Raw genomic sequence first — 13816 nt, forward strand, 5'->3', positions numbered from 1 at the left:
GCTCCTACGACGTCACCACCCAGCGCTTCCGCGACCGTGCTGCCGTCAACAACTTTAAGCCCCTCTCGGCGTCCAACCCCTCCGACGCCGTCGAGCTCGGGTTCCTAGCCCGCCACTCCAAAGCCGAAGTCGTCGACATGCTCAGGAAACACACCTAAGTCGACGAGCTCCGCCAAGGCAGGCTCAACCACTCCAAAGCGAAGGTCGTGAGGTTGTTTGGTGTCGATATTTTTTGAGGCGGAGATGAGACGGTGATGATGATGAAGAAGTGGAGGGATTTGGATTTGGATCAGGTGATGGGAACATCAAGGCTTTTTAGGAAGAAATTTGTAGGTCTTCTATAGTATGATTTATTTTTTCAGAAATTTGTGCACAATGTTACTGATCATTGCAAGTGTAAATTAGTATTATGAAAGAACTGAATGAAAATGGACATCCATTTTGTTAAAACGTTGAATTGTGATGGAAGAATTTTTAATGGGCCTGCTCGCAGACAATGTATTGTATTTGTAATACGTATGAAGATGTTTAGAAATTTTTTTGAGAGTGTTTGCTTGATTGTAAGTTTTTGCCTTCAAACACCTGATTTTACTCTTAAACCAAGTGGTTTTTTTACGTGTTGGTTGTTAAGGTTACACGTTGATTGTTAAGGTTATGGGTTACTTGTTAATGTTGCGCGTTCGTTGTTAAGATTATGACTTGCTTGTTAATGTTGCACGTTAGTTGTTAAGGTTACGCGTTGATTGTTAAGGTTATACGCGTTGGTTGTTAAGGTTATACACATTGATTGTTAAGGTTACGGGTTTTTTGTTAAGGTTACGCGTTGCCAAGTGATTTACGTGTAGTTTGTTAAGGTTACAGGTTGATTGTTAAGGTTACGCTTTGGTTGTTAAGGTTACGGGTTACTTGTTAAGGTTACACGTTGGTTGTTAAGGTTATACGCGTTGATTGTTAAAGTTACGGGTTGCTTGTTAAGATTATACGCGTTAATTGTTAAGGTTAAGGGTTGCTTGTTAAGGTTACGCGTCGCCAAGTGATTTACGTGTAGCTTGTTAAGGTTACGGGTTGGTTGTTAAGGTTACGTTTTGGTTGTTAAAGTTACGGGTTACTTGTTATGGTTACTGGTTACTTGTTGAGGTTACGCGTTGGTTGTTAAGGTTATACGCGTTGGTTGTTAAAGTTACGGGTTGCTTGTTAAGGTTATACGCGTTAATTGTTAAGGTTACGGGTTGATTGTTAAGATTACGTGTTGCCAAGAGATTTACGTGTAGCTTTTTAAGGTTACGGGTTGCTTGTTAAGGTTACGCGTTGGTTGTTAAGGTTACACATTGGTTGTTAACCCGTAACCTTAACAAGCAACGCGTAACCTTAACAAGCGACCAGTAACAAACAACCCGTATAACCTTAACAACCAACTCGTAACCTTGACAACAAATGCGTAAACTTAATAATAAACGCGTAACCTTCATATTAACGGAATCCGAAAGAAGTTTCAAGAACCACGCACTGATATTCCACCATTGCAACTAATTATAAGCCAATTAGCCCGAAATTTAGCTATATGTACATATAATTTCTAGATTATTCCGTCATTCGCAACTGATTATAAGCCCAACTAGTCCAAAAATTTAACGATATTTACACATGATTTCTTAATTATTTCACAGTAACCAAAATATTATGTATAACGGATGGCTGTTAGGACTTCTCTGATCACCCAATCTCATCGGTACAAAATTCAAGGAAAAAAACAAGAAAATTCATAAAGAAATCAAATAATTCGTTCCTTCTTGAAGATCAGCTATCAAGTCCTACACAAATCCAGCTCTTTCTCCTCCTTTCCCCTCCTCTCCTTGTGGCCTCGTCTCCTCAAAATGCGAAATCTAATTTCCTATCTCCAGCCATGAAAAGAATCCTCAAAAGAAACTATAATGAATTTCCTTAGAATAAGTCAAACCCTCATCCCTCTCCTCTCTCCTCAGATCCAAACCCCTAACCACTCGTCGTCATCATCATCATCATCATCATCATAAGTTTTTTCACAATTCTTTCTTCACTTCCCGCCACCAGAACCAGGAGCTCCAGCACGCTGGAGAATAACAGGAGGAGGGCGGCGGCAGGTGGAGAGGTGGGGGAAGGAGGAGGGAGAGGGGAGGGATTGCATGGTTAGAGAGAAAGAAGGGGTATTATAGTCTTTACCTGTGTAAAATTCTTGGGCTTTGTGTTTTGGGGGCTCAGAGAACAAAAAGTTTATTTTTGGGGGTAAAGTACCCGTTTAAAAAGTCTTAGGGGTGGGAGGCACGTTTTCTTTGGTTTTGGAGGCTGGAAGCATTTTCTCCTAAAATAAAATAAAGATTCCAAAGAACTAAGCAAGAAAGATAGTTCCAGCCTAGGAGCAGATGAACGATAATGAACAAACTAAAAATATCCCTACTTTTCTTTCATTCATGATTTTATTTTGTATGGTTTCATATGTTACGTTTTGTTGGGGTTAAAGGCTACCTGCGCATCAGCACAAATTATATCAGTTGACACATGAGGGAGGAGAGCAAAATGAAAACCAGATTGGTATTGTGGCATTTTTGGGTACAACGTACGAAAGACTCAATATTAACTTCAGAGTCAAAAGGTGACAAGTGAAATGAAAAAATTGGCTCTATTGCAGTCAAACTTTTCGGAAGTATAGACAGAACTACATCCCAAATTTCAGGAAAGTCATAAATTAGTACTCCACACAGTCCAATGTAATCTAGTACCTGCAAGTTACTTTCAAACAAAAAATGAAAATAAAATGCAACATCCATTTTAGGGAAGTCTTAAAATGTGGTCTGGCAGCCACTTTTGTAGAGTTCCCTTTCATTTTTGTTTACTAAGTTTGTCTTGATTGGTTAAAGGGTCTGGAGAAGTTAATTATTTGCTAGCAGAGACTGGTACATTCCTATTTCACTATTTGTTTTCATTTAGATCATGGTAATGGAACAAGCCCATTTACTTCAGTTGGTTTGCCTGATTTTATGAGGTGAAGATTTTGTGACCTTTAGTTGCAGAGTTCCTCACATAAAATTGGTATTTATCTTGTGTTGTCAGCTAAATGATACATAATATTTCAGTAACTATCATCCTTCTTTCCAGTGCAGAACTGGTCTTACATGAAGAAATACATTACAATGATCTCGTGACCTCTGTTGATTATGATACTAGCTCAGTTGAGACTGAGGATAATGATACAAAGGATCAGACGAGCAAAGCAACACCAGAAGGTATATTTTTTTGAGCATTCCGATCCTTTCCATATCTTTCATTTCACCCTACATATACACTTGTTATTTTGAATCATTTAAAAAGGGTGGCCCAGCGCACAAGTCTCCACCATTTGAGTTCTGGGGAGGGTCAGTCTTACCTTCGCTTTGCGAGGAGGCTGTTTTCGAGTTTCGAAACCGTGACCTACAGGACACAAGCCAACAACCTTACCATTGCGCCATCAATTAGTCCCATATCAAAAGAATAGATGGGTATATATGTGATCGTTGGGAACCAAGTAGCAAATGCTTGCATTTTTGGCAGTGGATCAAGCGAACAACATGTTGCATGCAATGGGTCCCACAGCTTACATTGAGCCAATGGGCTCGCTGAACCGGGGTGTGACAACCCTCATTTTGAAATCATGTGCATTTGTATTTATATTAACTCTATGAACTCAGAAAAGTTGCTCTTTGTTGGGTGTAACTGTAGGATATGATAGTTGTTATTTAAGAAATGACCCTTCAGAAAACTGAATTAGATTTTGGTCAAAGATTTATTGTTTTTGTTGTTGAATTGAATAGAAGTATAATGCAGTCAAGAAAGCAATGGTCACCTTTTTTCTTATTGAAATTTATGCTGTTATGCCTTGGCAGGGCAGTTCAAGATGGTTCTTTTAAATTTGTTTCAAAACTCGTGGTTGCATTTTTATATGCAACCTGTTAATTTTCTTTTGACATATTTGCATTCAGTATTCTAGATCTATCTCCTAGTTATAGGTTGGCTAATTGGAAGGTTCTGTCTTACTTTGATGCACAGAGTACATCATTTCTATTTTTCCAACAAAAATCGGTTCTACAAGGTTTTCTGTATTTACGCTTTTTGCATAGTCTTTATACCAGGACTTTAATTTCTTTCAGTTTCAGTTAAGGCGACCAATAATAGTGATCATGGAGACCCTAATGATCCTCGTGTGAGACTGAAACGTGATTGTGTGGGTGTGCTGGCAGCATTTAAGCTTAGTAATCCTTCTCAGCACCTCGTTGTTGTGGCGAGTACTCACATTTATTGGTAAGTTTTCTTTGTATAACTCAAAACATTTATCCATTGTCTCAAAAACAATAATAATAATAATAATTGCCCTTTGTTTATTACTTGAAGAAATTCATGAAATCATTTCTTTTTGTTTAACTTATTAGGGCATAACTTTTGTCTGGAAGTTATGAAGTTTGAACTTTCGAGTTCTCGATATTTGCTTATATGTTTGGCTATTATCACAACTTTTTCCTCTGAATTCGTTGACCCTTGAGCTGAGCAATAATTTATTCTCCCGCTATTGTAGGGATCCAGAATGGATTGATGTAAAGCTTGCTCAAGTGAAGTATCTTCTGCTGAGACTTACTCAGTTCAAGGAACTTGTTTCAAACAAATACTGTTGCACACCTTCAGTGATTGTCACGGGTGATTTTAATTCTACTCCTGGTGACGAGGTTTGTTTTCTTGCTTTTCTGTTGTTTTCCTTGTTCTCTCTTGAAAATATAACACCGCATTTCGTGAAAATTGAGGAAGGAGGAGAAAAATTGGAGAGGAGAGGAGAAGGGAAGATAAGAAAACCCCAGGCAATGGCCCTCAAGGAATGAATAATAGATTTATATTTAATTCAACATCTCAATTTTTAATCATGGCTAAACTTGTTATGCCAAAGTACACAGTAGTCATATTTGTAGTCTAAACAACATAGTTCTAGCTTATCAGAACTCCTCTAAAAAATTAGCTCCAGTAAAAGAAATGATAAATCCTAATCGAACTAAAATTCTTATCTAAGACTAGTAACTAAAGATAAAGCTAGAGACAATGACTCGAATAAACTAATTCCATCTTTACTAAAACTTACATATTATATACTTATAAGTTATAAGAAACCCTATCTAATTTAAAATAGATTTTTAAAATATCTCCTATGAGGTTTTACATGCATTAATGGATCTTTCATTGTATATCTACATCGATTCTCCATCTCCCTCTGTGTCCTCATCAACTCGATAATGGCTCACATGAAGGCAGAATGAATCTGTTGCAAAATCGTGATGATTTTAAAGGAATCATAAAACAAAATTTCACTTAATCTCATAGTTCATACAACACGATGCATTCAACTGATTAGATTTGCAAAAAAAATCAGGCACGTCAAATTCCCAATTTTTGACGGTTGGGGCATAAAACTCCACTTCATCTTACAATATCTCTTCAAGTAGTGACATAGTAACTCTGAGATTTTTCCATTCAGGTTTACAGATATCTTGTATCTGCAAATGCTGCTGCCGAGTCTTCAGGATCCCCATATAAACTCTGCAGCCTTTACGGTACAAATGGAGGAGAACCACCATTCACAAATGTTACACCGGGGTTCACAGGAACTCTAGATTACATATTCTTATCAAGCAGGGGCTACTTGAAACCGGTCAGTCTACTGGAACTTCCAGGTCCAGAATCAGCAGACATTGTTGACGGACTTCCAAATTTACATCACCCGAGTGATCATCTGCCCATTGGTGGTGATTTTGAGGTCCTTAGGTTTTCAAGCTCGACTAAGTTGCATGAGGTCGAAGATGATCTTGTCAAATTGAAGATCGAGGAACAGAAAGATTAGACACTGCTCTGTCTGTCGTATGAGCATAGAGTTATATTTATGATTTCATAGGTACCGTCAATTATTTTTTCGGAAAAATTAATAAGAATAATTATAAAGCTGAGTATTGACACATTTTTGTATCTGAGGGCCAAAGCCAAGTGTTTCCTTCAGAGAATATTAGTCTTCTGAGATTTATATGCTGAGAATTCTAAGGCTAGCTTAGTGCTCAGTGCTGGGGACGTACTTATTGTTTCATTTGAGGGTAGAGAAAATAAACTTTTTTTTAGAGATCTTAACAAATTATTGTTCATTGGCAGACAAGGGGTAAATGAATTCATTAGAACGTTTCTGGTTGTATGATTTTACTGGTGCTGATGATTCAACTCCCTGAAGGCAAAATAATGAGGTCCCACTTAACAAAGCGTGAGCTCCTGAACTTTTTTTTAAGATAAACCATAGGCAGAAAATTATATACCTACTTTTGACATTCTCAAATGCATGCGAACGCAGTTACAAGGCCCACACAACAATGGAATATTTTAGATGCTACCATAGACCACTAAGCTACACCCTTCACAACACTGCAACTCACAATACTACGCCACCACCGGGATAGAGAAGTAGGGTTCAACACCCTCGGCAGCGTTCACATACTCATCGCTGACGTGCCACTTCTGAAACTGCCGAGCTTTCTTCATCAAATACAGGGCAGAGGAAGCCAGGCCTTTCAAGCACACCATGCTCCTTTTCCTCGCTTTGCTTCGCTCGACACCCCTCCTCTTGGCCCCAGAGGCCTCTGGAGGCAAATGCGAGCGTCGGCCACTGGGGGGTAGCAACGTGATTTTGTCGGAGCCCTTCGTTGCTGCTGAAGATGGCCTGAAAAAGGTGGCAATGATGGTTTGGGAGGCCATGGATGATGGATGCCGCTGCTTCGATCAGTTTTTTTGACTTTTGAGGCTCTGAGGTGAGTGTGGGAGGAGATGAGTGCATATATAGAGAGAGGGTTGGCAAAGGAAAAAGGATGTAATTATCAACAACTTGGCTAATGACTGTAGAGCCCACGTGATTGGTAGGCCAATATTGTAGATCACAGGGCTATAATGGTAATGTTGAAGTGATATGTCTGATTCCTGTACTGCGTTTTGTGGCAAGTGATAACTGATACAGCCTGCGATTAGTTGGGTAAATCTAGTTGAGGAACAGGTCAGTACACGCTAGAAGATATGTATGATAAAAAAACCCAATGGAATAAAAATTTAACCTTGAGCCAGCACAAAAAAAAAACTACGCAGGAAACGTTCTAGGACAAGAATAATAACAGAATGGGTAATCTCTTGTAAATGTAGTGCAAGAAACTTGGAAGGTAAAGGTAAAGGAACTCGCTAACGCGGCGCAAGAATTAGAGAAGAAATAAGGAACTCTTATTTGCGCAAGAAGTGATCATAGGTTCAGGATTTCCCTCTTAACATAGTAAGTAGAAACTTTGGGAAAATATTTCCAGTAGTCTTTTACATGTCACCTTTATCTGTGTCATCGTCAAACATCGATGAGATTTTTTTCATCCCAAAAAACCTGGTCCATAAACAGATGAGCTGAAGTTTGACAGTTAGCAAATTGACACTCAACAATATGAGCAGATTCGAATATTTTTATTTCTCACAGTTCAGGCATGTACACGGGTTGGTTCGAAAACTCACCAGTCGTCGAAATTTACCGATCTTTTTTTTTCCCGACGGTTAAATACCTGGCAGTTATCCACAACTGCAGGCTTGCTTATTACATCAGATTAGTTTCAGAATGAGAGAGCAAATAAAGAGATTTTACATCATGTACACAAGCAGAGTAGTAACTTAATAAACAAAAAATTTCACTGGCAAATAATCATGATATTGGATCTCCCATATTGTGTGAGAGTGACGAGTCAAACGAAGCAATCCACTGTGAGTAATGGCTCTTTCTGGCTGAGCGCAAGTTGGTCCTCCAACTTGGGGTTGAAGATGACAACAGATGCCTGCCTTGTTTTTCAGGGATTTCTCTGTGGTCCAGATATGCGTACGGACTCATGTCTCACTGGCAAATAATCAGCAGGTCGAAGGACTTGTTCCAGACCCTTCTAAACTAAAATTTCTGGCTTCAGATTTTTTGTGTTCGGCACGCTGGTCACACTAAGCTTCAAGTTAATTCACCCGTCGAAAACAACAACAAAGCCTTCGTACCAAAATTTTGGGGCCAATTACACGAACCCTGTTCTTCTATTCAGTTTCATATCATTCTTAATTGCTTCCAACCAGATTCTCTTAGGCATGCCTCTAGACCTCTTCGCTATATCAATTATAACCCTCAAAGTTATTTCTCCTAATCGGTTCATTTTGTGGGCTCCGTAGCACAAGGTTGAACCATCTCGATTGATTTTCTCTCGTTTTAGCCTTAATAGGAGCGACCTACAACCTTGTACAAAGACACTCGTTATTCTCACCTCTTGGGGTACGTCCACCACAAATTAAGAATTATTGACCTTATAACCGTCCTATAGAATTTACCCTGGGAATCAATTCCTTGCGTTAGAAAGACGCAGGGGGGGGCAGAATCGATAATCCGGAACATTCTTTAGTTCAAAGTAGGAAGATGATCCTAATTAAAATCCTGTCCCGGTGCAAAATGGCAAGGGAGAATGATCCTTTTGTTTTGGTCATGGATTCGCATGCCAACAACATGTAAAGGGCCAAAGAAGAGCACGTCATGATTCCAACAGCTACCAGATATAATACCTAAACCCCTCAAAAACTTTTTGAGAGGGAACTGTTGTTCAGCATCAGCACATCATCCACATTATGTACTGGCTGCAGAAATTTCCACCGCCCAATAGAAAAGAGACGGGCAACCACACGATTCTGAGAGCAAGTTGGTGATGGTAGCTTAGATACGAAGGTGATGCTTGCGCATTTAATGCATTAAATGTTGTTGGATTGATGAATGCACGGAAACAAATATTCAACTTCAGTTTAACCAGACTGAAAGAGTAGGCTTGGAAGCTCTATCGCGCTGTAGAAACTGGGAAGGAGCCACTTTAGACTGAATCGAATTGAAGGACGTGCATTCAAAATTATGTTATATCTAATCAATTTACTTGATCCGCTCTGTTCATTCTGATGATGACGTTCAAACAAAAATTAGGCGCATTGGGTATAGTTACTCATGTATCAAGTGGTTGTAAATTAACGATTTTACACTAGTACATCTAAAGCGACAATAAAAAATATGTGTTAGAAGCATTGGCAGGGCCGGCCCTGGGGTAAGCCCACCAAGCCCCGGGGCTGGGGCAACCCAGGGCCGGGGGGCAACTAGCCGGTGGCATACATACTCTCATGGGACCTCGCCGGAGTCGGAGGCAGTGCCGCCGCCTCATCCACCCCATGCGACCCTCTGGAACTCTCGCAAGCGATCAGGTGACGAAGAAGAAAAAAAATCTTGAGAATCGATTTCTATTGAATTTTTGTATTTTCCCCCTCCTAATTCATGTTTATTTACTATCATCGATTTGATTTGCAAAAAAGAAAATTGTGGAGGGTGTTGTGTGTGAGGGAATTGGGATCCGATCGAGGTGATTGCTTAGCGTTACCGGCACGAACTGGGGACCCAAAGATGTCTGCCCTACCTTATTATTATTGAGCCTAGGATTCAATTTCCCCTTTTTTGTTTCTTTTTTATTATTATTAATATTAATATATGTATGTATGTGGCAACGTGCAATTAGAACTAGTTTTATATTTATTTCCATCGTTTTGTGACCTAATTCAGTTAGATATTTTATGTGACCAAGCATTATGTTCGGGGGATATTGATTAAGAGAAAATAGGAGAAGGTAAAATGAAGGAGTAGAATGTGGAAGAGGCTAAGAGCGTGTTTGGAAATTATAGATTGTAATACCATTTGAAATTGTGGATTGTAATACCACTTGGATTATAGTCCTGCAAGTGTTTGGTAAGTTTAGTAGGTTATAATCCGTTTTCAAACTTTGACCTCGTTCTTGATTTGGAGGCCAAGAATGAGGATTGGGTTCTATTGTGCTTGCGGATGCCGAGAACGAGAAGTGGCTCCCTGAGGTTAGTTTCCTGCTCGATTTCTGACTGCTCGGTTATAAAAGGGAGCTTGACCACTCTGAGTAAAAGGAGAAGAATAAGGATTGGTTCTTTGATTGAGAAAATTGGAAGGGATTTATTTGGAAGGAAAGACACTTAAATTTGTTTTTGAATCTATACAAAATTCCTTTTTTTAAACTTAATTAAATTCTACTTTAAAGTAGAGTTGGGATGTGTTTAGTGATAAGTTTAACAAATATTAATGGTTAGAAAGTTATAAATTTAATCACAAGGGAACATTCAGTTAAAATTTTTGACGTTTACATGATCCTGAGGATAGTAACTGCCAAGTTTGAACAACTTGTGGTGTTTATTTGCCACAAAAAAAGAACTCATAGTATCTAATTTCTAAAACGGGGATAATTTCTAGTATTTAAGTGTCATTTAGCCTTTGTGAAATGTGTCAATGTTACCACTTTAGCTTTATCTTATGCTTGGAGTAGTGATGCTTTACCAAATGTACCTTTGTTCTCTTTATGGTAGACTCTTTGTCGCTTCGGAGAAAGTTTTAACGTTTTTGCTCTGCTGTTAAAAGAGCTCATACTACAAGAGCAACAAGGTTTTCTAACTGACAAATGCCCTTTTTTTTAACTTGTGCCGGGATAATTTCTTCCCATAATTCATTTCCCAGAGGCACACAATTGTTTAAAAAAAACTTTCAAAACGGGGATAATTGTTCGTACCAAATTTTTAATATAAGGGGCAATCAAAATTGGATTGGGCTAGGGCAACCCAAACCTCGGGGCCGGCCCTGAGCATTGGAACGCCATGTTTTTTTATATTAAAGATGGATGTTCTAAGACGTTTAGATCATGATGAATAGAGCAGATGGTCCATTGCAATAGCTCAATCCATGCATCGAGAGGTGCGTTCTTGGATTCAATCGAAGGTGGCTCCTTACAATCATATTTCCCAAATTTACCTTTCTGGAACCGCAGTAGCCTAGTATAATAATTTGAGACATGTATCCGATCTTAGTTTTAAGGCCTTGCTAGTGAATATTTGCCATACTTCTAACTTAACCATTGAATTCACAAGGTATATTTCTTGTTTCTATTTTTCCATTCTTCCGTGCTTAGTGAACATTATGCAGGATGATAGGTGGTGCTTCTTTTGTTGAATTATTATAGATTATATTCAAGTTCAAGCAAGCAGAAAGTGATTTTAGAAACGCCAAGTAGAGCATTTTGACTAGGAGCTGCAAGTAACGTCAAAACATGAGGGCTCACAAATTTAAAGTTTTCTCCAAAGAAAAAGAGAGATGAGGGCTTAATAAAAATAACTTCCATTTAGAATATTGCTTAGAAAACCTGTGGAATTGGGGAAAATCCCAATGGAATGGGAAGCTTCCATATTTATAGATAAAGGTGAGGTAAAACTTGTAGAAAATGAAGTTCAAAGTCGCAGTAAAAATAAGAAATTACAAGACGCAACAAGATGAGAGAAGTCAATTGTTTTCTATGGCATACCCAAAATTTCTCCCTCTTATAGAGTCATGCATCTATCTCCTAACATATTACATAAAAAGTCCAGCAACTATTTTCTACAGTCAAAGCTGATCATAGACGTCAATCATCGGATGAAGTCTGAAGTACAGTACTCAGTAAGAAAATCTCATGCCTCAATTTCTTGATATATATTTAATCAGATGGTTGAGTATCAGGCTCTTCATGTGTCCCCCAATATCAGAATATATAGCAACTAGCATCTCCCCCTGCTGATGCTTGATCACATCCAATTACAATATACTATATATAATAAAGCTAATTAAACAGTGCCCAAAAGTTTTTTTTAAAAAAAAAGGGGTTCACAAAGCACCCTACAATTTGGGTACAATTTGGGAACTGTGGGTGATCTAGATGGTTAGGAGGTTTCAATATGGCTCCCGAAGTATTGGATTCGATTCCTTCCTGTATAAAAAAGAAAAAAAAAAAAGTAAACTACAATTTAGCCCTTGCGCACCCTAGCTCTGAATAAATAAATAATTATTACAATAGTGTGATAAAAGTAACTAAAATCAGAATGTCATATCATCCAATAAGAAGCCAATCCATGCTAACTTACGCAAGCACATGTCCAATAATGATGCCATCAAACCTACAACCACTATCATGACTGTATGTTTTATGGATAAACTCTATAGAAAAAAACTCCCAGATTCTAAGCAAACCCAAGAATGAACAAAAGAACAGAAATAAATCAACCACAAACTTGTTAGAAATCAGCAGCACCTCCACCTATCAAGCCATCATCACTACAGTTCTCACCTACTCTATAGTGTTCACCAATCAACGTAGGAAATTCTATTTAAGGGGCCAAAGATGAGCGTGTGTATCATCCCAAGCCACCGAGAAAGAATAAAAGAAAGAGTGAAAAGCTTGTGGATGCAGAGAGGGAAAAATAAAGAGTAGTGTGGTGAGATCCCAGTAGCAGAGAGAGAAAGAGAGAGAGAATATTTGTATTTGAGAGTATAGTGTGTTTGTACCACTAAAGAAATAATAATAATATATTTCTTAGTGTCAAACACTCCCCCCAACTCAACAAAACTGACCTTATGGTAGGAGTTTTCCCCCCCTCTGGCTAACCAATGATAACGTCTTAGCATAACATTGGCCGGCATTGGGCCAACTCTTGGATCGCATAATCTCTACCACCGAAGCACCTATCTTCCAATCCCTTGAAGACGAAGAACAGGATTGTCCATCTATAAGATACCCACTGAGAACAGTTGACAGCACCATTGCAGGCATCAGAAATGCCATTACGGACCCCTCACATCTAGCTGGATAGACCTGAGCGCCATGGCATATATACGATGGCGAGAACCAGGGTGATGGAGCGAGAGATCGGTACGACTTTCATTTTAAGTCATGGGAAAAATAGTACAAGCCAACATGATGATGCTCCTACCATTGTTGCCAATGCTTTTGCAGAGGCAGAAATTACAGGAAAAGGAAGCAAAAGAAAAGGATGACTATATATGTCATATTTGGTACGTCATATTTCGACAAAAAGAACATGCAACAATCTGATGATGAACAACGAAAGAATCATTGAACTTTGACTAATCACTCTACAGCCAGCATATATCCTGCTTCCTTACTGAGAAAATACCCAAGGAAGGATTCTGGATGGAATTTCAGTGTCGAAGGAGCTGATGTTGTCCTTGCATATAATAGTTAGAGAAAGGTCTGTAACTCACACCCTGTAGTGATATTGAGTTTCTGTCGGTCGACCGCACGTGGCTCTGCGATCGACTGCGAGTCGGGCTGGGCCAAACCCTGTAGTGATCTTATCATTCCTTCTGGTTAGGAAGTCCAATGCCTTTTTATTGTGTTTGATCAAATCATCTCAAATTGTCTTTTTTCTTCTTAATATCGATGCGCTTAGCCTCCAAATTTTTTTTATGATGCATTTTTTAATCTTTTCTCTTAGCATATATCACTCGTCCATCTCAACATTCAAGATTTTAGTAAGTTTATTTTTGAAATATCTTATTTGATGTCATGTGGGTCTTATAACTCCCCTATAGAACTATTTCCATCTCAATAGGGTATTTTCTACAAATCATGTAAGTATTTGGAAGCATTCCTCCATCTTAACGATTATGATTCCTTTTCAATAAACCATATAATTGTTGATCTCCACACCTCGATGAATAACTGAACATAATCAACAAAATAATTATTTCTTCATGCTTTAATATTCATCAATTTCTGTTTTATACTCAAATATTATTATTTGTATCGTGTTATTTATTTGCGCTCATATAAAATCCTCAATTCAAGGAATTTTCTAAAATTTA

General features: G+C 38.5%; 1 protein-coding gene and 1 long non-coding RNA gene across 4 annotated transcripts in view; both read left to right on the top strand.

The window, feature by feature from the left end:
- LOC109825281 (carbon catabolite repressor protein 4 homolog 4-like) overlaps positions 1-6721 on the top strand; it is a 14856-nt gene extending 8135 nt beyond the window's left edge. For 2 of the 3 annotated variants that reach the window (XM_020392099.1, XM_020392101.1), the window contains exons 7-10: positions 3133-3260; positions 4161-4311; positions 4583-4730; positions 5528-6721. In XM_020392099.1, coding sequence (XP_020247688.1) covers positions 3133-3260; positions 4161-4311; positions 4583-4730; positions 5528-5890 — 790 coding nt within the window. In that variant the 3' untranslated portion in view covers positions 5891-6721. The remainder of the gene's footprint in view (positions 1-3132; positions 3261-4160; positions 4312-4582; positions 4731-5527) is intronic. The other variant, XM_020392100.1, reaches the window with a different exon arrangement.
- LOC109825729 lies at positions 12363-13386 on the top strand. The gene is made up of 2 exons (XR_002243085.1): positions 12363-12860; positions 12945-13386. It is a non-coding gene; the product is annotated as an uncharacterized LOC109825729 (long non-coding RNA).

Source organism: Asparagus officinalis, chromosome 10, assembly GCF_001876935.1.
Source record: "Asparagus officinalis chromosome 10, Aspof.V1, whole genome shotgun sequence".
In the NCBI taxonomy this organism is placed as follows: Eukaryota; Viridiplantae; Streptophyta; class Magnoliopsida; order Asparagales; family Asparagaceae; genus Asparagus; species Asparagus officinalis.